Source organism: Pyrgilauda ruficollis, unplaced genomic scaffold (assembly GCF_017590135.1).
Source record: "Pyrgilauda ruficollis isolate IOZ18807 unplaced genomic scaffold, ASM1759013v1 scaffold247, whole genome shotgun sequence".
Classification (NCBI taxonomy): Eukaryota; Metazoa; Chordata; class Aves; order Passeriformes; family Passeridae; genus Pyrgilauda; species Pyrgilauda ruficollis.
Window position 1 is genome coordinate 763,960 of NW_024523789.1, and position 24,475 is coordinate 788,434.

The window sequence follows — 24,475 nt, forward strand, 5'->3', positions numbered from 1 at the left end:
CCCCCCGAGGGCACCGGCGGCACCCGCAGCCCCCCAACCCCCTCCAGGACGGCCCCGGCCCCGCTCAGCACGCAGCGGCCGCTAATCTTCATTAAGCCCCTCATTAGGCGGCTCGGTGGGCACCGTGACGGAGCCGATGTGGCAGCTGGGGGGGCTCAGCGCGGCCGGGGGGGATGGTGGGGTGAGAAAAGGGGGCTGGCCCAGGGTTCCCTGGGAAGTGGGGTTCTCAGGGGTGAAGGGTCCCCAAGGACAGTGGGGTTCCCGGGGGGGGAAGGGTCCCGAAGGGTGAAGGGGTCCCCGGGGATGAAGGGGTTCCCGGGGATGAAGGGGTTCCCGGGGATGAAAAGGTTCCCGGGGGTGCAGGGGTCCTAAAGGACAGTGGGGTCCCCCGAGGGGTGAAATGTTCCCAGAGCAATGGGGTCTTTGGGGGTGAAGGGTCCCAGAGGGGTGAAAGGTTCCCAGGGGTGAAGGGTCCCCCAAGGGTGAAGGGTTCCCAGGGTGAAGGGTCCCCAGGGCAATGGGGTTTTTGGGGTCTTTGTTTTTCTGTCTTGGCCCCGTGAACAATGTCCTGTCCTTGTCCCCATGAGCAGCAGCCTCCCCTTGTCCCCCTCAGCATTCCCTGCATGGATGGTGTCACCTGGAAGGTCCCTGTGCCCCTGTCACCATCCCAAACGTCCCTGAGTGCCCAAAGGGTTGGTGCCAACCCTTCAGAGCGGGAGGTCCCTGCTCAGCACCCACAAACGGGGTTGGGGGGTCACCAGCTGCAAGGGGGAGTGACTGGAGCCAGGATTCACCCAGATCCCAATCCCTGGGGGATCCAGCCCCTCCCCAGCACTGGGAACAGCAGCTGAGGAGCCCCCAGCCCTCTAACCCCACTAATGAGGGGGTCCCAGCCTTCACTAAGACCCCACAGAGCAGCTTCCCTAGCTGCCAGCCCCAATCCCAGACCCAGCCCAAATCCCAATCCCAGCCCCAATCCCAGCCCCAACCCCAGCCCCAATCCCAATCCCAGTCGATTTTAGGGAGCAGCTTTGGGGTGCTCAGCTCCCCCAGCCTTCACTCTCTGGGGTGGTTTTGGGGTTTTTTGGGGAGGGGACTCCGCTGTGGGTGCAGGGGGGGGCTCAGCACTGCTCCCCTCATTGGGGTACGGTGAGGAACCCTCCCCCAGTGAGGGGAGATGGCTCCGATTTCCCCGGGCAGGGAAAACCCCGCTGGGAGTGGGGGATTCACACCGGGGTTACAAAACAGCGGGATTGCGGGGGGGTGGGGGGCGGGTGTGTGCCTGCTCTGCACCCCACAAACTCACCCAAACCCCCCTGATCCCCCCCGGGAGCGGCCCCCCGGCCCATCCCACACCCTCGCACCTTCCCCCGCCGCGTCCTCCCTCTCCCCTCGGGATGCGCGGGGGCAGCGGCGGCAGCAGCGGCTCTGGGGGCGCGCAGGAGGAGGAGCCGCTGCCGCCCACCCGCCCCGCCCGGGGGGAACAGCCCGAGCCGAGCCCCTGCGGTGGGACAGGGGCTGCGAGAGGGGCTGCGACCCCGCGGATGGGGCCCCGAATCCCAGATTTTACAGGGAAGGATGCAGGATGCTGGGGTGGGGATGTGACCCCATGGATGTGGTCCCTAATCCCAGATTTTACGGGGAAGGATTTGGGATGCTGGGATGGGGCTGTGACCCCACAGATGTGTCCCTGCACCCCAAATTTCAGAGCCCCGTGACAGATCCCAGCTGCTGCCAGGGGTGGGAGAGCAGCCTTGGAGGTTTCCATGCTGCTCCCACCGGGAAATTCACCCCAGTGAGGTTTTTAGGGATTCCCCCGGGGGCAGCTCGTGGTTGTCACCCACCCCAATGTTCGGTGTCACCTTCTGCTGGCGTGACAGCCCCAGGAGCTGCAGCCAAGATGGGCCTCTCCTAATTAGCAGGGATGCTCGTTAGTGAAGGGACGTGGGGCAGGAGCCTGGCCTGCAGGTGTGACACTGGCCTGGACACCAGGGCTGTGAGCCCAGTCCCTCAAACCCTGCTTTGGGGTCAAGGTTTGGGGTCCAATCCCATCCCACTCCACAGGCAGGGACACCTTCCACCAGCCCAGCCTGCTCCAACCCAGCCCTTGGAATCCAGGGATTCTCTGGGAATTCCATCCCAGCCCTTCCCAGCCAAGAATTCCTTCATAACCCCATAAAATTCCTGGGTTTGGGGTCCAATCCCATCCCGCCCCATGGGCAGGGACACTTTCCACCAGCCCAGGCTGCTCCAGCTTGGCCCTTGGAATCCAGGGGCAGCCAGGGATTCTCTGGGAATTCCATCCCATCCAAAAATTCCTTCCCAAATTCAGCATCACTCCATCCAAAACCCCAAGCCCACCAAACCCCAAAAACATTGGGAGGGTGATCCCCAGGCAAGGGAATTTTGCTGCTGGATGAAGCAGCGCCCGAGGAAGGTGAGGATGGATCAGGGAGAGGCTCGGGGTCCCTTGTGAATGATTTTATTTCCACTGCTGCAGAGAGTGGGAGTGAAAACCCCATAAAGTCGCCGGGTCGGGAGGAACACGTGGCTTTAGGAATATCTGTACATTCTACCAGTCTATATACACATCAGATATAAATATATATAAATCCAGGGGGCTCCGTCCGGGTTTAGGGCTGAAACCTGTCCCACCCAACTGCAGGGAGAGCTGCAAAGCAGATTTTAGCGTCAGGGAAAAGCCTCCTTAATGAGCAGGAGGTTTTAATTAATGGGAAAAGGGGAGCATCCCTGTGCCAGCTGCAGGGAGAAGGACACGGTGCCCGTCCGTGGCCGTCCTGGGAAGGGTCAGTTCTGCTGGCTGGACACAAAGGAGCTTTCTTTGGTTTATTTAATGCTCATTGCAGTTGGATTTTGATTTTTTTTTTTTTCTCCTCTCTAATGCTCGGCCTTTAAATCCAAATCCTGAGACTCAGGAAGAAAAGAAGAGAATAATCCCCCCTAAACCCGGACACCCTATAAATGCAGGTACAGCTATGGGAGGGGGAAGCGATACATGTGGGGATGGGGAAGAGCAGGGATAAAAATAGCCCTTCCAAAGGATGATTCTTCCCTTTTCTTCTCCCTTCCTTTTATTTCTAATAAAAAAAAGGCAAAACCCAGCCATGTGTGATTGGCTGCAGAGAGAAACTGAGCCGTGGACGTGGCCCTGAATCCTCAGATCTCAGAGGGAAGGGTGCAGGATTTTGGGATGGGGCCCTGGCCCCACAGATGTGTCCCTGCATCCTCAGATTTTACAGGGAAGGATGCAGGATTTTGGGATGGGGCTGTGGCCCCATGGATGTGGCCTTTGATCCCAGATTTTAGAGGGAAAGGTGTAGGATTTTGGGATGGGGCTGTGGCCCTTGATCCCAGATTTTACAGGGAAGGATTCAGAATGCTGGCATGGGGCTGTGACCCCATGGGCATGGCCCTGCATTCCAGATTTTACAGGAAATGATGCAGGATTTTGGGATGGGGCTGTGGCCCCATGGATGTGGCCTTTGATCCCAGATTTTACAGGGAAGGATTCAGGATTTTGGGTGGGGCTGTGGCCCCACGGGTCGGTGCTGGGATGGGGAATTTGAAGCCGGGCGGGGTCTGCTCCTGCCCAGGGGTGTGGGAAGGTGTGGCCTCCCAGGGGCAGGACACCCTCCCTGCTCCATCCCCGCGGATCCGCAGCTCCAGGAGGGATTTAGATCCTCCTCCTCCAGAGAAACCTGGAGCCAAAGGTGACAGGAGTGTCCCCACCCCTTGGGATGGCCTGATTGTCCCTCCTCCCTCCACTTCCACTGATCCCACCACTCTCACCTCCAGCCCAGCCCATTCCAGCTCCAAAACCCCCCGGGAATGGTTCCCCAGGAGCAGAGACACGCCCGAGCCCAGCGGCTCCATCCGGACCGGCCCCAACCCCCCCGAACCCCGCGAGGCCCCAAGGGAGAGACGGAGCCGGCTCCGGGCTGGGCCTGGGGGACAAGGACAGGGCGTTGTGACCGGCGGTGGCAGCTGGGACACGGCGCTGTCCTGCAGAGAGCGCTCCCCAAGGAGCCACGGGGGTCCCTGCAGGGCAGGAAAAGGGGGGAACGAACGGGGAGAGGGATGGAGGCGGGGGGCGAGCAGGGGAGAGAGGGAGGAGAGAGGGTCCCACGTGTCAAACCCGCCGGGGGTGAAACGTCCGAGCAAAGCCGGGCCTGGGAGAGGCGGGGAAGGGCTAAAACACCACGGACTGCAGCAGGCGGAAACACAGCATCAGGTCCAGAGGGATGGGCGGCTTCAGGAGGTTCCCGTCCAGCCGCAGGTAGCGGAGCCGCGGGACGCTGTCCAGGTCGGAGGGAGAGAAATCCTGGATGGACACCAGCGAGGTGGGGCAGATCTGCGTGCCGTTGATCTCTGCGGGGACAGGAGACACAGCGGGGCGCGGGTTAGGGAGAGGTGGGCTGGGAATGGGGGCAGGAGGAAGAGCGGGATGCGGGTTAGGGAAAAGGGAATGTGGGCAGGAGGAAGAGCGGGATGCGGGTTAGGGAAAGGGGAATGTGGGCAGGAGGAAAAGTGGGATGTGGGTTAGGGAAAAGGCAATGTGGGCAGGAGGAAGAACGGGATGTGGGTTAGGGAAAAGGGAATGTGGGCAGGAGGAAGAACGGGATGTGGGTTAGGGAAAGGGCAATGTGGGCAGGAGGAAGAGCGGGATTCAGGTCGGGGAAAGGGGAATGAGGGCAGGAGGAAGAGCGGGATTTCAGTTAGGGAAAGGGGAATGTGGGCAGGAGGAAGAGCGGGATGCGGGTTAGGGAAAAGGGAATGTGGAAAGCAGGAGCAGTGGGATAGGGAAAAGGGAATGTGGAGAAGAGGAATGGGAATGTGGAAAGGAGGAACAGGAATGTGGAGAGAAGGAACAGAGGGATGCGGGTTAGGGGAAAAGGAATGTGGGCAGGAGGAAGAACAGGATGAGGGTTAGGGAAAGGGGAATGTGGGCAGGAGGAAGAGCAGGATGCAGGTGAGGGAGTGAGGACAGGGGGAACATTGGGATGAGGATTAGGGAAAAAGGGAATGTGGACAGGAGGAGCAGTGAAATGTGGGTTAGGGAAAAGGGAATGTGGAAAGTAGGAAGAACGGGATGTGGGTTAGGGAAAAGAGAATGTGGGCAGGAGGAACAGCGGGATTCAGGTCAGAGAAAAGGGAATGTGGGCAGGAGGAGCAGTGGGTTAAAGAAAGGGGAATGTGGACAGGAGGAAGAGCAGAATGCAGGTTAGGGAAAGGGGAATGTGGGCAGGAAGAAGAACGGGATGAGGGTTAGGGAAAAGGGAATGTGGTCAGGGATTTTTGAACCCCTCCCTATTACTGAACCCCAAATTAGGGCTGTTTTGCCACCAAAAGGGACAATCCCAGGCTGTTCAAAGCCCCAACAAGAGGAAAAATCTGGCTTTTGATCAGGAGTGAAGTAGGTCACGTTCCTCAGGAGCACAGCGAGGGATGCGGTGACATTCCAGAGAGAAAAGGGATCATCCCTCCCACCCCTGGAACCTGCCGAGCCGGCCCGAGCTTCCCAAAAAAACATCCAGGAATCCCACTCCAGCCCTGTCACACCGGACACTGCCCTCAACATTTCCCTGGCCTCTCCTGCTCCTCAGAAACACCTTTCCAAGGTTTTTTCTCCCCAAAAAACCCCGTGGGACTCACTCTCGATGGAGTTGTTGTTCAGGTAGAGGTGCTCCAGCTTGGAGCTGATGAAGGGCACGTTGGTGAGCTTGTTGTGGGCCAGGTGCAGCACCAGCAGGTTGGTGAGGTTGAAGGAATTTTTGGGCAGCCCCTTATCCGAAATCTGGTTGTAGTTGAGCCGGATGAAAGCCAGGTTGGGGAACTCCTTGAAATAATCGCTGGGGATGTCCTCAATGTTGTTCCTGTCCAGGAAGAGCTGGTGGATGGCGCTGGGCACGCCGGGGGGCATCTTCCTCAGGATGTTGTGGGCCAGGTTGAGCTGCATGAGGTTCTTGAGCCCCTTGAAGGTGTTCTTGTTGAAGACGCCGTCGCTCAGCTTGTTGTGGTGCAGGTCCAGCAGCACCAGGTTCTCCAGCTTGTTGAAGACGCCGGCGGGGATCTTGGAGATCTGATTCCTGCTGAGCCGCAGCTGCTCCAGGTTGGGCGGCAGGAATGCGGGCACCTCCTTCAGCTGGTTCCTCTCCATGTAGAGGAAGATGAGGTTTTCCAGCTTCTCCAGCACCTTCCTGTCCACCTTGCGGATGCGGTTGTTGTCCAGGTTGACCCATTTGAGGCCGGTGGCGTTGCGGAAGGACTCCTCGGGCAGGTCGGCGATGAAGTTGTTCTGCAGGTACAGGTAATGGATGCGCGGCGGGATCACCGGCACCGTGCGCAGGTTGCGGCTGTCGCAGTACAGCGCCGACGGGAAGTCCGGCGGGCAGTAGCATTCCCGTGGGCAGTCGGGGAAGACAGACGGCGGGCCCGGAGGGAGGGGAGGGGGCAGCTCCGTGGGCTCCACGGGCTCCTCGAAGGGCGCGGGCGGCCGGGTGGGTCTGCGGGGGGGTTTGCGCCGCTGGCCGCTCGCCGCCGGCGCCAGCGCGAGCGCCAGCGGGAGGAGGAACGCCAGGGCCGCCTTCATGGTCCGGGTGTTTTCCTGCAGGGACACCAGGACAGGGGTTGGGGAGGGGTTGGTTGGGGAATTGTCACCTCCCCACCGCTGGGACACAGGGGTTTATCCATTCCCTGCCACCTGCGTTCCTCTCCCCTTCCCACTGGGAGTCGTCTTCCAATGCAACCCCTCCCCAGAGCTGGAGTCGCTGAGGTCCCTGTCCCTGGCTCACTGTTGTTCATGGAATTCTTCTCCCTGCCTCACATTATCCATGGAATTCCTCTCATTCACTATTATCCATGGAATTCCTCTCTCATTCACTGCTATCCATGGAATTCCTTCCTCATGCACCACTGTCCATGGAATTCCTCTCCCTGCCTCACCATTATCCATGGGATCTCTCTGTCTCACTGTTATTCATGGGATCCCTCTCATTCACCACTATCCATGGAATTCCTTTCCCTGCCCCACCATTATCCATGGAATTCCTCTCTCATTCACCATTATCCATGGAATTCCTCTCCTTGGCCCATCATTATCCATAAGATTCTTCTCCCTACCCCACCATTATCCATGGGATCCCTCTCATTCACCATTATCCATGGAATTCCTCTCCCTGCCTCACCGTTATCCATGGGGAATGTTGTTGCTGTTTGGTTTTGTTGTTTTTGTTTTTTAATTTGGATTTTAATTTCATTTTTCCACCCCGCAGTGCCTGGGCCTTCCCCAGGAATGCTGTTGTTGTCTGTTTTGGTTGTTTTTTTTTTTTTTTTTTTAATTTGGGTTTTAATTTCATTTTTCCACCCCGCAGTGCCTGGGCCTTCCCCAGAGGCCACTTCCATCCTCTCTTCCCGAAGGATGGATCAGCCCTTCAGACTCCTGGATGGGTTTGGCTTCCTTTGGCACTTGGGACAGCAAATCAGTGATTCCACAGGAAATTGGCTCTGGAAAAGCGCCGGGAATCCAGCAGAGGTGAACGGGGCAGGAGAGGTGGATGGCTCTGGGTGAGGAGCAGCCCCTCTGCCAGGCCCTGGGATGAAAAGGGCATTCCCAAAGTGGGAACACCACAGGGTTTGGATCCACAGCTCCCTGTGCTGCCCAGGGAACCCATCCAGCCCCGCTGATGATTTGGGAAGAGTCACAGTGGGAGACTGGGAGGGATCAGGTGAGATCCATGTGCCCCAAGCCAGGAAATTTCTCCTGGACATCATCCCTGGCCACCTCTCCCTCTTCCCTGGGTCCTGCTCACCCTGAGCCATCCCTGCTGCTGCCTGGAACAGCAGCTGCTTGCTCATCCTTGCCACATTTCCTGGGAATTCCCAGCTGCTGCCCCAGAGGGTGGAGGAATCCAGCAGAGGATCCCATGCAGGTGGGGTTTGGGTGTTTCCACAGCTGGAGCAGGCTGGGATCAGGGAATGGTCAGGGAATGGACCCCTGGATTCTTGGGAATGGACCCTGGGGGCTCATCAGGCTTCTCCCAGCTGGATTCATCACCCAGCAGGATCAGAGCAAGGCAGAGGGAGGGTGGGAAGGAGCAGGGAGATGGAGGAGAGGGAGGAAAATGAGGGAAACCAGAGGAGGAAGGGAAATGGAAGGGAGAGTGCTGCTGAGATGGGAGAAGCCTTTGGAGGTGCTGGAGCTGCTGGTGCCAATTTTGGGAGGATTTCCGGCACTTCCAGCTCTCCCATCCAGCACAGCAGAGTGGGACTCGCTGCCCATCCTCCCTTTCCAGCCCATTGCCAGCTCTCCTCACACCTGGAACCCCCAATTTCCATCACCCCTGGAGGGGGAAAAGCCCCCACCCAACCTGGGAACTGCAGGGACCCCCTGGGCCACCCTCTTCCAGGGCCACCTCTGCCACCCCAACTCCCTTTGCAGCCATCCCACGCTTTCTGGGGCTCCAAGGAGTTGACTTTCTCCAGGAAAAGATCCCGTTTTGGCCCCTCCTGCAGGCCCAGCCTGTTCCTCCCGGCTCCCATCTGGCTCTGGTTAACCCCGCACGCCTCCCGGGCCGGCTGCTTTCCATCAGGGCTCTGGCATCTCGCAGGGGGAAGGGAGGAGCAGGGAAGGAGCCAGCAGAGCCCAGAGCTGCCGGATCCTGAGCCCGGCAGAGCTGCAGCAGGTCCTGCTTGGGGATGGATTCGATCCTGTCCCCACATTCTGGGTTCAGTGTCTGGAAAATGGGAAAATCCCTGACAGGGCTCTGCTGTTTGTGCAGTGCCCTTCCCATTCCGTCAGCATCCTGCTCCTTCCCCGGCCACAGCGCATGGATCTCACTCCCAAAGCTTTCCATGGCATCCCAGAGCTTTCCATGGGGCTTTTCCCCTGCTCCAGAACCTGGATTTTAATCCCCACAAACTCCCGAGGGAGCAGGAGGGGGTGAGGTCTGAGCTTGGCCGGTGCAGAGGGGAGGGACCAGCTGGGAGGTGACATTGCAGCTGGGAGATGACATTGCAGCTGGGAGGTGACATTGCAGCTGGGAGGTGACATTCCAGCTGGGAGGTGGTCTTCCATCCAGGACACAACATTCCAGCCAGGACACGCTGATCCAGGTGTTGGATCCACTCAGGCCACCCAGCAATGTCCCAGCAGGGGGGGACAGGGCAGTGCTGTCACCCCTCTGAGCCTGCCCCGTCCCCTCCCCACAAGGGTTTGATGTCCCAGAGGTTTGGGGATTCGGCACAGAGAGGGAACAGCCACCCGAGCCAGGAATCCCTGACAACATCCCCTGGAATTCTGTCGGCCCAGAGGGGCAGCGGCGGGAGGCTGACACCGCCCCTTTTATCCACCCCCTGTCCCCGCGGGGACTGTCCCAGCCCCGTGGCACTGCCACCACCCTTCCCCGGTGCCGGTCCCCAGCCTGCCTGGGAAAGCAGGAGCCACTTCCAAGCAAACTGCAGGAAAGCAGTGACATTCCCAAAAAACCAGAGATGTGAGGAGCCCGAAGCCACCACAACATTACAATTGCTGGAGGAGTCCGAGCCAGCTCTCCCAGGATCTGGAAAAGCTGGAAGTCTGTTCTCCATCCAGTTGGATTTACTGGCGTGAATGCCAGGAGCAGAATTCCCAAATGCCACCCCCTGATCCCAGCAGAGCCCCAGCACAGCCCCTGCCCTGCCAGCCTCCCCAATTCCAGCTGCCCACAAGGAATCCGTGCCACTGGAACAAAGTTAAGTCATGGAGCAACGCAGGAATTCAGGAAACCGACGGCCTGGCGTGGAAAAAAGGCTCAATTCATGGATAAAACCAGTGCTGACACCTCCCGAGCCTCTGAGCTCGGCCTGGCTGCAAGGCCAAGGCACCCGACAGATCCCGGGGTTTTTCCCAGAAGGAGGCAGCTGCTTCCTCGGTTACAATGGACAAAAAAAAAAGAAAAAAAAAATTAAAAAATCGCTGCAACAGCTGGAAATTCCAGCCCCGAATGCCACTGGGGTTTGCTTTGCGCATAGTTTCTCTTCCCTGCATCCCAGTAACCCCCAGCTCCCAGCAGCGCTGGCTGCCAGCCCCGGGACGGGCTCCAAGGGCAGGGAGAAGCCGCCACCCCGGGGCGAGGGAGCCGTGCAAAGGTCACCGCGGGGGATTTGTCACCGGCAGAGTCCCCGCGTTGTCGCTCGGGTGCCTCCTGCAGCGGTGAGGGGAGAGGGAGCAGCTGGATGCGGGTATGTGTTCAAGATCCCGCTCCCGCAGAGGGATAAAGGGAATTTTAACGCTGGGAGAGGCAGGAAAAGCTGCATGGCTGGAGTAGGGCCCCTTTTCAGCTCGTTGTTAGCTCCTCTCACACATTCCCGCAATTCCCATCATCCCTGGTGGGGGAAAAGCCCCTTTCCAGCCTGGGAACGGGAATGTCGGAGCAGAACAAGGAGAGCAAGATAAAAATAACCACAAGGATCGGGCAAAGCTCCTTCCTTGGCATGGCTCGTGTCTCTGCGACAGCCCGACCCAACACGGAGCTCGTCATCCAGCGCCTCTGGAGCGCTGGGAATCGTGGAAAAGGGGGAGGGCAGCCAGGCTGTCACCCGGGCGTCGCCGGGGTCCCTTGGGAAGCGCAGCCCTGATGCAAAAACCCCGCTGTTCTCGCCCTTTCCCAGCCCTTTCCCAGCGAGCTGCGGAGCCGGGACTGGGTCCTGCCGCATTCCCGCTGGGATGGCGCTGTGTCCATGTAGGGATCGGTGACACCCGCCAGCGCTCAGCCAGGACACGGCGACAACAGCGCGGGGCTCCTGTGTGCCAGGAGGGTCCCCAGAGTCGCCGGGATCGTCCCATGCTCCCAGGTTCCCCCAGTCCTCGGGATCCTTCCCAAATGCTCATCACGTCCTCTGCTCCCACAATCCCCGGGATCCTTCCCAAAGGCTCATCCTTTCCTCTGCTCCTGGGTCCCCACAGTACCCGGGATCCTTCCCAAAAGCTCATCCCCTCCTCTGCTCCCTGGTCCCCAGAGTACCCGGGATCCTTCCCAAAAGCTCATCCCCTCCTCTGCTCCCTGATCCCCAGAGTCCCCGGGATCCTCCTCAAAGGCTCATCCCTTCCTCTGCTCCTTCCTCCCGTGGGAGCGCGGCCCTGGCCGGGAGCGCCTTCCCGCTGCTCTCTCGGTCTCAGCAATTCCTCCCTCCCTGCGTGTCCCGACCCTTCCCAGCGCCGCTCCCGGCTCGGATCCCGCTGCCACACGCAGTGGGAATGGCTGGGCAGGGACAAAAGCGGGTCCTGGCTGCCAAAGCGCCGCCGGCCCGGACCCCACACACGCCCCGCTCGCCCCCCTCAGCAGCCGCCTCGCCCCGCTCCGCTTCTCCCTCGGGCTGGGAAGCGGCTCCGACGCCTCATTCCCTCCTCCTCCTCTTCCAAGGGCAGGGGAAACCTCCCACGGCTGCGCTTTGATCTCTTCCCGGGCTGGAAGCGCTGATCCCGCATTTCCCGGGGAGCAGGGACACAATTCCCGCACTCTGGCTGTCCCAGGAAGGGGCGCTGCGCTGCCCGGGACGCGGCGCGGGGATGCCCTGGGCGCCACAGGAGGCAGGGCCGGGATCGCGGGATCCCAGAATCCCAGGATCCCAAGGATTACAGGATCCTAGGATTCCAGGATTGTGGGATCCCAGGATCCCAAGGATTGCAGGATCCCAGAACCCCAGAATTACAGGATTCAAGAATCCCATGATCACATTCCATGATCCCAGGATTGCAGGATCCTAGGATTGCAGGATCCCAGAATCCCATGATCCCAGGACTGCAGGATCGCAGAATCCCAGGATCCCAAGGATTGCAAGATTCCAGGATCTCATGATCACAGGATCCCAGAATCCCATGATCCCATGATTGCAGGATCGCAGAATCCCAGGATGGATTGACTGCAGGATCCCAGAATCCCATGATCACAGGATCCCATGATCCCAGGATGGCTCCCAAGCTCTCACGTACAGGGGGATGAATTCCCATGTTTTGCTTTGCAGCTGCTTTCCCCCAAACCTCTCCCGCCGGGGGGCAAGGGCAGGTTTGGGATCAGCCTCTTCCAAGTAACAAAACTCCTTTTTTTCCCCCCAGGATTTCGGCGAACATCATTTCCCGCTTGTTCCTCCTGGCGGAGCGGGGACAAAGAGCCGGCTCCAAGCGGGACCCCCGCGGGGAGGGGGCTGCACCGCCCCGCCCACCTGGAGCTGAGCTGGCTCCGGGCAGGAAAAGTGGGATTACATGCCCAGGGAATGCTCGGTGCGATCCAGGCAGGAAAGAAAGGCTTTACCACCTACATTTTGGGCAGAGGAGCAGCTCGTTGGGAGCTGCCCTGGAGCTGTCGGGCTGCTAGCTCCCACTCCGTTCCGCTCCCGTCCGAAATTCCCTGTTCCCACTCCGGCACGGGGAGATGGGAGCAGCCCCCAGAGCCCCCCCAGCCCCTGCCCCAGGCAGGACAAGGTGCCCCGATGTCCCCGGAGGCTCCTGGTGGCATTTTTGGGAGTCCTGGGGTCCCTCCTCCCCTCAGCCTCTCCCTTTCCTCGCTTGTTTTCCCTCCTTCCCAAGGCAGGGATTGTCCTGGGCATGGCCCCCCCGGCTCCCCCAGTTCCGGCCCCCGGCGCCCCCAGTTTGTCTGCAGAGCCAAACGTGCTGGGGTTTGGGCTGTGGGGTACACACAAAGGGCACTTCATGTCCCCCAAAAAGCGCCTGGCAGTGGCCGCAGCGCTGTCACACCCCCCCCCCCCCCCTGTTGAGTGTTCAGAGCTCTGGCGGGGGGGGCACAGGAGCACCCCAGCCCTGGGAATCCGCCTCCCACAACCATCCCTGTCCCGGAATCCCCGGGATTTGGGATCCGGGGGGCACAGCAGACCCAGGAATCACCCTTCCGCATCCGTCCATGTCCCAGAATCCTCGGGATTTGGGATCCGGGGGGGGCACAGCAGACCCAGGAATCGCCCTTCCGCATCCGTCCCAATCCTGGAATCCCCGGGATTTGGGATCCTGGGGGGCACAGCAGACCCAGGAATCGCCCTTCCGCATCCGTCCCAATCCTGGAATCCCCGGGATTTGGGATCCTGGGGGTGCACAGCAGCCCCCCAGCCCTGGGAATTGCCATCCCACATCCATCCCTATCCCAGAATCGCTGGGATTTGGGGTCTGGGGTCTCGTCCCTCCGTCCCCACCATCCCCCTCTCTCCATCTGCAGCAGGACCGTGAAACCCGAGCTGCTCTGGCTCCTCGAAATCCCAATCCCGACCGTGCCAGGGGCTGGCAGCCACCCAGGAGGGGCTGCTCCTGCACTTCCATGCCGGGCTGGCAGCAGCTGGCAGCCGAAACCAGAGCTTTTCCCAAAATTCCCCCTCTCTGCACTGCCCCTTTTGCCTCAAATGTATTTATTCCCAACACGGGGCTTTTCTTTTTACCCCCAAACCGGGGCATTGCTCCTTGCTGAGGAGCAGGATGATCCCAAGCCTGAAATCCAGCAGGTAGATGGAGTGGGAGCCAGGAAAAGGCATCGAGAGGACCCACGGAGGAATTCCAGGCTGTTTAAACAAAAAGTCGGGATGGAGGCTCGAGTTTGCCAGCTGGAAAAGGACCAGGATCCATAGGGAAAGGAGATGTTGTTTGGAAGGAGATGCTGCAGGAATTTGATGCTAATTCCTTTCAAAACCAGTCCAAAAATCCCCAAATCCACGGGGATGTGTTCCATGGATTTTTATTTATTTTTTCCCTCCTAACTCATAGCTGGGCATGGAAAGGGAGAAATTGAGGCACCAGACGGGGCAGTTCCTGGCACTAAAGCGATGCCAGGCATGGAAAGGTGTCACATCCCAGACCTTCTCCATGCTCTGCCCGACCTCTGGAGCCGCCCCCGCCCCGGGAAAGTTCCAAATTTGGGAGGCAGCGACCCCTCCCAGCGGCTCTGCTGGTGCCGCGAGCGCTGCTCTCAGCCAGGGGACTTTGTTTGTTGAATTTTCTCCCTGCAGGAATTCTTTCCCCGCCGCGGCCAAGTCTCGGAGCCACCTTCAAAGGCGCCCTTTGACATTTTTCAGACCTCGGACGTGGCTCTGGGCATCGTTTTTTCCACGTCTGGAGCAAAATCCAGCCCTGCTCTTGCAGGGAAAGCAGGGCTGTGTGTCCCCAACCTTGGGGACATCGCAGTTCTGGTGGCCCTGATGTGGATTTTCAGCCAGCCTGGTGGTTGATCCCCTTTTCCTGGTTTGGAGCCAAACCCCTCTTGGGTCTGGCAGAGGTGGGAGAGGGAATGTCCAGAGCTTGGGAATGCTGGGGAACAGGGCCAGGACAGAGGGAATGGCCAAGGGGACCAAGGACAGCACGAGGGACTGAGGTGGGAATGGGCACATGGAGGAATTTGGGTCCTGGTGGATCCCAGTGTGTCCCACCAGGAATGGGGAGGTTGGAGCATTGGTCAGTCTGGCCATGTTCTGGTCACTGTGACCATCCCCATGTCACTTCAGCCATTCCATGGTCACTCTGGCCATGTTCTGGTCACTCTGGCCATTCCATGGTCACTCTGGATATTCCATGGTCACTCTGGCCATCCCAAGCTTAGAGTTGAAGGGCAGGGTGGGAGCAGGGAATTCCCATCATGAGCTGTGACTCCACCATTCCAGCTGGGAGACAGGGAGACCCTTCATCCTCTCCATCTCCATCCCCTCCATCCATTTCCATCCTCTCCATCTCCATCTTCTCCATCTACCCCAAACCCCTCATGTACCACGGTGCCAGTGGTTCCTGTCAGGTGTGGCAGCCCCTTCCCCAGGAACTGATTTTCATGGATTTCCTGCATGGATAAATTACTGGGAACACCACAGAACACCAGGAATTGCCAACCCCAGCCTTGGGAACACCACAGAACACCAGGAATTGCCAACCCCAGCCTTGGGAACACCACAGAACACCAGGAAATGCCAACCCCAGCCTTGGGAACACCACAGAACACCAGGAATTGCCAACCCCAGCCTTGGGAACACCACAGAACACCAGGAAATGCCAATCCCAGCCCTGGGGACACCACAGGACACCAGGAGCTGTGGATCCCAGTCCTGGAAGTGTCAGGAGCTCTCAATCCCAGCCCCAGGAGACTCTGGAAAGGGAATTTTCCGGAGCAAAGGGCTGTCCCCAAACCAGGCTCACCTTGCCCACATCCCAGCTTGGATTTCTCAGGAATATTGGGTTCAAAATGTTGATTTGTCCCCAGAGCAATGATTCCTGGTGTCATCCCTGTCTCAAGCCGAGCCTCCACTCAGTGCCACAAACCCAGGGGATTTCTGGATCCTTCTGAAGGCCAGATCTTCAAAATTCCCTTTGGAGAGCTAAACAAATTGTATTCAGAAAGGGAAAGGGGGGGGGGGGGGGGGGGGGAACAGGAAGAAAAGCTGGAAAAAATCAAATTTGGGGAGTTTGGCAGGAAAAACCCGCAAGCCCACGGGAAGGGAAGGCAGGGCAGGGATCCCCCAAAAAAAAGGATGTCTGGCAGTTCGGGGTGGCTCCATTCCCGCAGGATGCGGTGGGAAGGGGCCGTGCCGCCCTTGCCGGGGCTCTGCCGGGCGTTCCGGGTGGTGCCAGGCTGGAAAATCGCTGTCAGCTTCCCCCGAGCCCCGGCGGGAGCCGGGAGCGGCTCCTGCCCAGCCCTGCGGCCCCTCCGCCCCGCGGGGAGCTCCGGCAGCCCCCGCACGCCGCAGCCGCATCCAGAGGGCCGGGACGGCGTCACCGGGAGCCCGGGAGAAGCTCTTGGCTCCGGGAAAAGCTCTGGAGTTGGGAATGAGCGAAGGAGAAAAGAATTCCGGGGTGGAACTGAGCGGATCGCGTCCGACGCGGCGGCGAGGGGCCTCGGGGAGCTCCCCCCGCTCCGGCCGCGCTGGGCAGGGGGAACAGATCCCTGCCAGCCTTCCCTGCCCCTAATCCTGCCGGGAATGGCCTGGGGAAGGGGCTGGAGCGAAGCTGGCCCGGGCCCAAACGCTCCGAGATTGCGCTGGGGTTTGGGAATTCATCCCGGGCTCGGCGGCGCTTTGGTTATCCCGGCGCAGGGATCCGCAGGGAGGGAGGGAGGGAGGGAGGGAGGAGGAGGAGGAGGAGGAGGAGGAGGAGGAGGAGGAATAATTCCGTGCAGATCCCAGCCATCCCAAATACCCATCCCTTCTTCCCTGGCCTCTCCATGCATCCCTGAGCATCCCTGAGCATCCCTGAGCCTGGAGCAGGATCCCTGAGCCTGGAACCCTCCCGGCTTCCCCCGGCCCATCCCGGCTCCAGGGTTAGTCCTGGCTCCGGAGTTAGTCCTGGCTCCAGGATTAGTCCCGGTTCCGGATTTAGTCCTGCCTCCAGGGTTAATCCCGCTCCCGGCTGACTCAGAGCCGGCCCAGGCGGAGCTGAGTAATCTCCTCTCTCCCCGCAGAGGTCATCGCGCTCCTCCCGCTGCTCCCGCCGCTCCTTCCCGCTCTCCCTGCGCAGCCCGGACCCTCCTCTCCCCCCTCTTCTCAACACTCGGTATCAATTACTTGAATTATTTTAATTAGTGCCGTTAATTACCGCAGCTCTGGCTGCCCGTCCAGCTCCACCCGAGGGAGCCAAGGCCGGCGCTGGAGCCTCCTCAATCCTGGCTCCTGCCCTTCCCAGGGCATCCATCACTCCCTGCTCGCAGCTCGAGCCCCGACTGCAGCATTCCTAGAGGAAAACACCTGGATTTATTCCCCCAAAGCCAGGGGATCGCTGAGCTCCGTGCCTGTCTCTGATTCCGAGCCCTCGGCACGCAGGCAGGCGCCAGGCTGTCCCCACAGGTGACAAACAGGGACCAGGGCAATTAATCACGGCAAAATTAGCGTTTAAAGCACTTCAGCACCCGAGGAATCAGCATTCCCAGGCTGTGCTCCCAGGTTTTATTCCCAGGTTTTTATTCCCAGGTTCCTACGAGGCACCGGGGCAGCCACAACGACTTCGCTGCCTTTAATCAAATCCCTTCATTAGGTTGTTTAATTAGCAAGGGAGCTCTGGGAGCGCTCCCAGAAGGAATTTATGGCAGAACCATTAAGGCCCAATTAATCCAACTTTAATCTTCTGGAGCCCACTTAAACCTTCCCCATTTCCCCCCTCTAAACCTTCCCTGCTGTTCCTGGTGACCCTCGGCCACCCCACAGCAGGGGACACTTCCCTGGAAGTGCCCAGAGGGGTGGGGGTGGTCCAGGTACCCCCTCGGAGCATCCCAGCTCTCCCATTCCAGGGAATTCCCACATCCGACCCTGCAGGGAGTGGGGAGGGAAGTGCTGAGCCCCGCTGGGGTTTGTGGGGCACAGGAAAAGGGTCAGGAGAGGAGGGGAAAAGCTCCTCACCCCAAAAAACCCCAAATTAATCGGGGTTTGCCCAGCGGGGAGCAGATTCCACCTTCCAGCTGTTGAATTCCATGATTTTTACCCATATTTCCCACCCCTTTGCATCCCAGGACAACGACAACAGCACAGGAGCGGGGACTGTGACCCACCCTCCACCCCCGAGGTGCCTCCCTGGCCCCGGGGCTGGGCTGGGAGGGCCGAGGGAATGTTTTTATCCCGGGAATTGCAATCCCAGCTGGCACCCGTGGGACTGGGAGGCTGCGGCCAGAGATCAGGGTCAGCTCGGGGGGCTCCTGCCAGAGCTGGGTTTGGGCAGAGGTCAGCCCAAAACAGAGCCACAGGAGCTGCCAAAATCCCTGGGAAAGCTGGGATTAGAGCTGACAGAGCCCCTTCCCAAAAAAGGGCACCTCTCGCAGCTCTGTGGCTGTTCCAGGGTTCCTTCCAGATGGATTTGCTTCTCATTTTTCCCAACTTCTGGACCTTTGCGCTTCCTGTGGATTTTTCTAACCCCGCTGTCCTCTCTGGAATTTGCAGATCTTCCCAGCCCGCCATCCTTGGAGGGTTTTGTGTTATTTCCTCCCCGTTCCCCAAGCCCAGTAAACAGCTGGTCCTGCAGGCCACCTCCAGACCTGCACTTTCCATCTTCCCGGGATTTCACAGCCCTGAAAATCCTCGGGTGGAGATTTCCACAGCAAATCCCAGCCCATGGACCCCCAGCTTGGCTTAAAACCCTTCAGGCAAAACACAAATCTCACCTGGAGCCACTCCCTGCAGTCCCAGGTCTCCCTCAATCCCAAAAATGCTCCAACCCGGGGTGAAGACCTTCCCTGGGTCATCACCACTCCCCCCAGGCTTGGAATTTGGCTGGAATTTCTGGTTGAAAGTGGAAATTTCCATCCCAAAGGAGCTGAGTTGGAGCAGCTCAGGGTGTTTGGTCTCTCCCATCGCTTTTCCCCGGGTATTGTTCATCCCACCCCTGGGAATTCCGGGGTCAGGGGTTTGAGATGCTTTTCCTTGGATGTCCCCAACCTCAGCCATGCCCCCTTTCCCAGCTCCTTGCAAGCCCCATCCCTTGGGAATTCACTCTGGTGGCCCTCAGGCTCCAAGGAAACCTTGGCAAGGTGTCAAAGCCACCTGCACCAGCCTCATCCCACGTTTTCCCTTTCTTTTTCGCTTCCCAAGGGAAACACCCGGTTCGGGGGATGAACATCCACTTCCTGGGGATAAACACCCTGTTCTGGGGGTGGACACCCGGTTCTGGGGATTAACACCCTGTTCTAGGGATAAACACCCAGTTTTGGGGATAAACACCCTGTTCTGGGGGTGAACACCTGGTTCTGGGGATTAACATCCTGTTCTAGGGATGAACTCCTGGTTCTGGGGATGAACACCCAGTTTTGGGGGTAAACACCTGGTTCTAGGGATGAAATCCTGGTTCTGGGGAGAAACACCTGTCTCTGGGGATGAACAACCGGTTCTGGTTCTGAACACCCTGTTCAGGGGATTAAACATCCTGTTCTAGGGATGAACTCCTGGTTTTGGGGATCAACACCCGGTTCTGGAGATGAACACCCCGTTCTGGTTATGAACACCCAATTCTGGGGATGAACACCCACTTCCCAGGACAACGACAGGGCCCGGCTTCCATCCAGGCTGTCCCGGAGCTGCTGCTGCCCTGACACCTCCTCCTCCCTCCCTCCCTCCCTCCCTCCCTCCCTGTGCCCGTGACGCTCCAGCGAGAGCAATCTGGAGAGCTCCCAGAGCTGCGGCTCGGCTGTTCCCAAATGTCAGGTGGAGGTGGAGGCGCAGGAAGTGTTTTCATCCCCGAGGCATCCACAGCGCTGCTTCCAGATGCTCCGGGAGCTGCTCCCGCGGCCTCCCAGCACCGATCCCTCCTGCCTGGGGATGCTCCCGAGCCTTTCCCGCAGCTCCCAGGGTGGTGGAAGGGATGGAGCAGCTGGAAAAGCATCGCTGGTTCCTGTTCCTTAAAAATCCACCCAAGCTGGCCCGGAACAAGGAAGGTTCTGGAAGGGAAGGGGAGGCACCAGCAGCCTGGATGGATGGAATTGGAATTCCATCTCCCTCTGGAAGGGGATCCAGCATCCTCCAGAGGGGCTGGCAGAGGGAAGGACGGGGGCAGAAGGCAGCAGGTGCCCCCCGGGTGTGTTCCAGCCCTGGGGCTTTGCCGGGGCTGGAGGAATCCATGCCCTGGACCAGCCGTGTTTTTCTGGGAGGAAATGAGACAGCGCTGCTTTAATAGGAAATCAAAACACAGGGAAGGAACACAGAGCGGGACACGGGCCTGGAAAAAAGCGGAGCCGTCCAGCGGTGTCTCGCCAGCAGCCCCGGCACTGCCAGGGCCCGGCGCTGCACGGCCACGCTGCCCTGATCCCACAGGACATCCCAAAGGTCTCCACAGGGATTCACCCCCTCCCTGCCCCCCTGCTCCCCTCTGCCCCTCTGGGGAACACGGGGTGCTGGGGGAGAGGGAGGGAGGGAGGGAGGGAGGGAGGGATGATGGATGGACAGATGGATGGATGGATGGATGGATGGATGGATGGATGATGGATGGATGGATGGATGGATGGATGGATGATGGATGGATGGATGGATGATGGATGGGGGGAGGGGGGGAGGATGGATGGATGGATGATGGATGGATGGATGGATGGATGGATGGATGGATGATGGATGGATGGATGGATCGATGGATGGAATCCATGGATGGATGGATGGATGGATGGATGGATGGATGGATGGATGATGGATGGATGGATGGATGGATGGATGGAATCCATGGATGGATGGATGGATGGATGGATGATGGATGGATGGATGGATGGATGGATGGATGATGGATGGAACCCATGGATGGATGGATGGATGATGGATGGAATCCATGGATGGATGGATGTGTGACCACCTCAGCAGATCCAACTCCAATGAAAATCAATGATGCTCACCACCCAACTGCTCTGACATTTCCAAGAAGAAACAATTCCAGAGCCTGGAGCTCTTGGAAACTCCCCAGGATTCCGTGGTTTCCTGCAGGATTGGGAATGAACATGGATACAGCCCAGCAGGGAAAGCTGGACATGTCCGAGCCCTCCTGGGGCAGGGATCAAAGTCCTCCTGGAGCTGTGGAAGCCAAAGCCGGAGTGAGAGACGCAATCAAGGGAGGTTTCCATGGTCCAGCCCTGTCCTGGCTGTCCCTGGGAGCTGCACCCCAGGCTCCAGCCACGCAGGAGGGGCTGGGAGCTGGAATCTCAGCCTGGAATTCCCTAAAATCCTGGGCCGTGCTGTGCCATTGTTATCCCTGTGCCATCCCCGAATTCCTGCCTCCACCCGGGAGTTCCAAGAGCTCAGAGAGTGGAGAAAGCCTTTGAAAGTTCTCAGAGGCGACCTGCTGGGATTTCTGGAGCTGCGGAGCTTCTGAACAGCCTCGCTCGGAAGTGTTTAATTGGGAGGGCTGGGAAGGAGCGAGGAGGGAGCCTGGGGAAGGGGGGAAAGGCTGGATAAGAGCTGGAAGCTCAGGGGTTTGGGCTTTTGGGTTGTCCCAGTGATGCTCCAGTACTGCCAATCCCCCGGGATCATGTATGGGAAAAGCTGGGAGATGGAGGGCGGGAGGAGAAACCTGGAAGGAGATTCCAAATCTTTCCCGCGGCCGTTTTCCCGACAAAAAGCCCCTTCAGCCACGGCCAAGGGCAACATTCGCGCCTCTGGAGCTGCAGGAAAGGCGGAGATTTTCCAGCGCATTCCCTGCCCCGCTCGGGGCGGGGGGGGGGCGGCGAGAGGCAAGGCCCGGGGCGGCTCCGGGGGTTGCTGGGACCGGGAAAAGCTTTCCCTGGATCAGCGGGATCAGCCCCGAAAGCCGCTCCACATCCCTTCCTAAGGATCTCCGAGGAGTTTTCCAAGAGAAATCATCCTGGGATTCTTTCTCCCTGCTGGGGGACAGCCCCAAAATCCCACGGGACATCCCTGCTGGGGGAGTGGGGACACGGCTGGGGGTCCCCACCCCGGTGTCCCCACAAGGAGAGGGTGGAAGCTGCTCCCCAAATCCTGGAATTGGGGTGTCCAGGGGGTCCCCTCGCACCCATGGGTGCTGAGCCCGGCTGGGGGGACAGGGGGGCCCCCCATGCACGGGCCACGTCACTGCGCAGCTGCTTCCTGGCCCCGGGGGGTGTGTAATGAGTACCAGACCTCGTTAGGCTGCTCGCTAATTAACCCCGCGCCTCTGCGGCTTTTCCTGCCAGCACGGCAGCGGTTTCCTCATGGATTTGGGGGGCAGAGCCAAGGAAAATGCTGGAAGCCCCGCCAGAGAGTGAGGGGAGACCCCCCCGGATCATCCCTGGCACCATCCAGGGGTGAAACTTTTATGGAGTCGAAACCCAAGGAAAAACCCTTCCCTCCCCTCCCGAGCGGCAGCGGGAGGAGGACCCGAAATCCTGCCAGGATTCTGGGGGGTGATTCCCAACCCGACACCTGGGGGTTTCCCGTGCCAGCGGGGCCGGCCTTTGCTGCTGGCTCGGTGTTAAACACACCTGGATGGAGACATTTACCCAGGATTTGTCCTTATTGAGCAGCCGAGGCTGGAAAAGGTCGGGAAAACAAAAATCCACTGTTATTTCCCAGAGGGAAAGCTCGGGGAGAGAGGATCCTGCAGGGCTTTCCTCAGGCAGCTCCACAGCAAAAGGGGAATTTTCCCCCCTTTAAGGCAGCCGGAGGAAAAAAATCGCCAGAGGGAATGACCGGGATGCGTTGCTGGAATATCCCAGAGCCATCGGCTGGGCTGGGATGCTCCTGGAGCACCGCCGGGATCATCCCCATCCCATCCCATCCCATCCCATCCCATCCCATCCCATCCATCCCATCCATCCCCATCCCTCCGCAGCCCTCGGGGGCGTTCCGTGAGAGGATTAATTAAACTCTGCAGCCAGCGCTGAGCGCGGGGCTGGGTGTGATGGTGAATTATTCATCCCTCCAATAACGCGGCTGATTTATTGATGAAAAGGTCAGGCCCGCTGGAAGAGGGGAATTGTTGGGAAAAGCGCTTTGGGGCTGGGAGGATTCGCTGCTGGGCGCAGGGACGAGGCGGTGCGAGCCGCGCTGTTCCTTGCAGCCCGAATCATCGCGGAGCCGCACGTTCCTGGAAAATTGGGAATATCGGAGCCTGGAGAGAGAGGGAGGGAGGAGAGAGAGGAGCGGCCGCCGCTGCCGCCTCCCGGCAGGAGAACCTGGGGAGCCGAGCAGACCCAGAGCTTCCACATCAGCAGGGAAGCGATCCCTCCCCGCGGCTGCAGGGAGCAGCGGCAGCTCCCAAATTCCCAAAGTCGGGAATGAAGGAAATGCCGGGAGCAGGAGCGGTTTTCCCTGAGGTTGTTCCTGGGGGCTCGCAGCGCACCCGCCGCTCAGCCCCGTGTTTGGGAGGGTTTGGGCACCCCCTTCCCTTCCCTTGGCTTTCCAGAAGGACAAAAGCGGCCAGGGTGGCCTTTCCTGGGGATTTTAGGAACATTTCCAGCCTTTTCACACCCCGGGGCTGCCCCGTGGCCCTGACACGGGGCTATGACAGCGGAGGGACAGCAGAGGGAGGGCTCAGAGCAAATCCAGGTTCAGCCATTCCCTCATTCCCTGGGGAGAAAAGGGAATGCTCAGAGCATCCCAAATCCAGGTTCAGCCCTTTCCTCACACCCAGGACAGCAAAAGGAGAACTCAGAGCATCTGAAATCCACGTTCAGCCCTTCCCTCATTCCCTGGGGAGAAAAGGGAATGCTCAGAGCATCCCAAATCCAGGTTCAGCCCTTCCCTCTTTCCCTGGGGAGAAAAGGGAGCATTCAGAGCATCCCAAATCCACGTTCAGCCCTTCCCTCGTTCCCTGGACAGCAAAGGGAGCATTCAGAGCATCCCAAATCCAGAGCCGTGGCCCGGGCTCAGCCCTTCCCGCATTCCCGGCACAGCTGGGGCCGCGTGTCTGGCTCCGAGGGCTCCCTCCGGCTTTGAAGGGAGAGATAAACCCGAGCCGGGAGCCAGGGAGAGGCTCCCGGACACAATGTGCTCCATTGTGCAATTCCAGAGGGAAGGATGGAGAGGGGGAAAGGGGGGAGACACCCCCGGTGGGGGGGCTCTGGGGGCTGGGATGGAGCCGAGGAGCAAACCCTGAGCAGGTGGAGGGGTCAAGGCCGAGAAAATGAGGAGAAAAAGGCTTTTCCAGATGTTTCTGCCGGTGGGATGAGGCTGCGGGCAGGGGTTTGCCGTGGATTCCTGCGGCATCCCTCGGAGGGGCAGGAGAGGGAGCTGAGCCCCACAAACGGCTTTTCCCAGCCCCGAGGGCAGCAGGAGGCAAAGGGGACAGCTTGGGGACAGCTGGGAGCTGTCCCTGCTCTGATCCAGCGGGGGCAGCCCTGGAGAGGCGGAAATCCAGGGAAATATCAGGAACTGATCAAATCGGGAGAGGAGCACGGCTCATCCCGGGAATCGGGCTGGGATGAGGGAGCAGAGCTCGGCCCGGCCTGGCTGCGGGACAGGGGATGGACAGGGGACAGCGGGATGGACAGGGGACAGGGGATGGACAGGGGACAGCAGAATGCTAAGGGGACAGCAGGACGGACAGAGGGCAGTGGAATGGGGCAGGGGACAGCGGGATGGGCTGCGGAATGTCCCCACCCTGTGACAGAAACAGAGGTGACCCGGCCCTGGGGCAGCCCTGGGCAGGGCAGGGGGGGCTGGGCTGGCCTGGCCTCTGCCCCATCGCCCCCTCCTCCTCTCCTGCTCCATCTCCCGAGGAGTTCCAGCTCCTCTGTTCCCTCCTTTTAACTCTGCAGGGATGCCCCGTGAGCCCCATGAGCACACCCCAGAGCTCTGCCCACCGTGACACCCCTTCCCAGCCCCCCAAAATCCCCTCCTGGAGCCGCAGGTGCTCTGCCCGAGCAGCTCCGCCGGCAGCGCGGTTGTTTTTCCCCCCGGCAGCAGCAGCCGGGAGATTTCCGATCATCCGCATCCAGGGCTGTCGGGAAGGAACCGCTTTGATCAGCGCTAATTATTGCTCGGGGCTGGCAGCCCCGCCCGAGCTCTGCGGCACCCGGGCCGCCCCCAGCCCCGTGCGGCTGCCACGGAG

General features: G+C 59.7%; 1 protein-coding gene across 1 annotated transcript; it reads right to left on the reverse strand.

Annotated features, from left to right (window-relative positions):
• Positions 1 to 2,466: 2,466 nt before the first annotated feature.
• On the reverse strand, positions 2,467 to 6,646 carry LOC121355244 (proline and arginine rich end leucine rich repeat protein). Its single transcript, XM_041470520.1, has 2 exons — positions 5,674 to 6,646; positions 2,467 to 4,389 (listed from the first exon to the last, which is right to left on the reverse strand). Exons 1-2 carry the CDS (start codon positions 6,608 to 6,610, stop codon positions 4,211 to 4,213), a joined length of 1,116 nt encoding a protein of 371 aa, XP_041326454.1. The 5' UTR covers positions 6,611 to 6,646; the 3' UTR covers positions 2,467 to 4,210.
• Positions 6,647 to 24,475: the final 17,829 nt, after the last annotated feature.

Coding starts and splice junctions, on each gene's coding strand:
- LOC121355244 (XM_041470520.1), bottom strand. CDS start 6,610: ATGAAGGCGGCCCTGGCGTTCCTCCTCCCGCTGGCGCTCGCGCTGGCG. Junction 4,390..5,673: donor GAACAACAACTCCATCGAGA/GTGAGTCCCACG, acceptor CTGTCCCCGCAG/AGATCAACGGCACGCAGATC.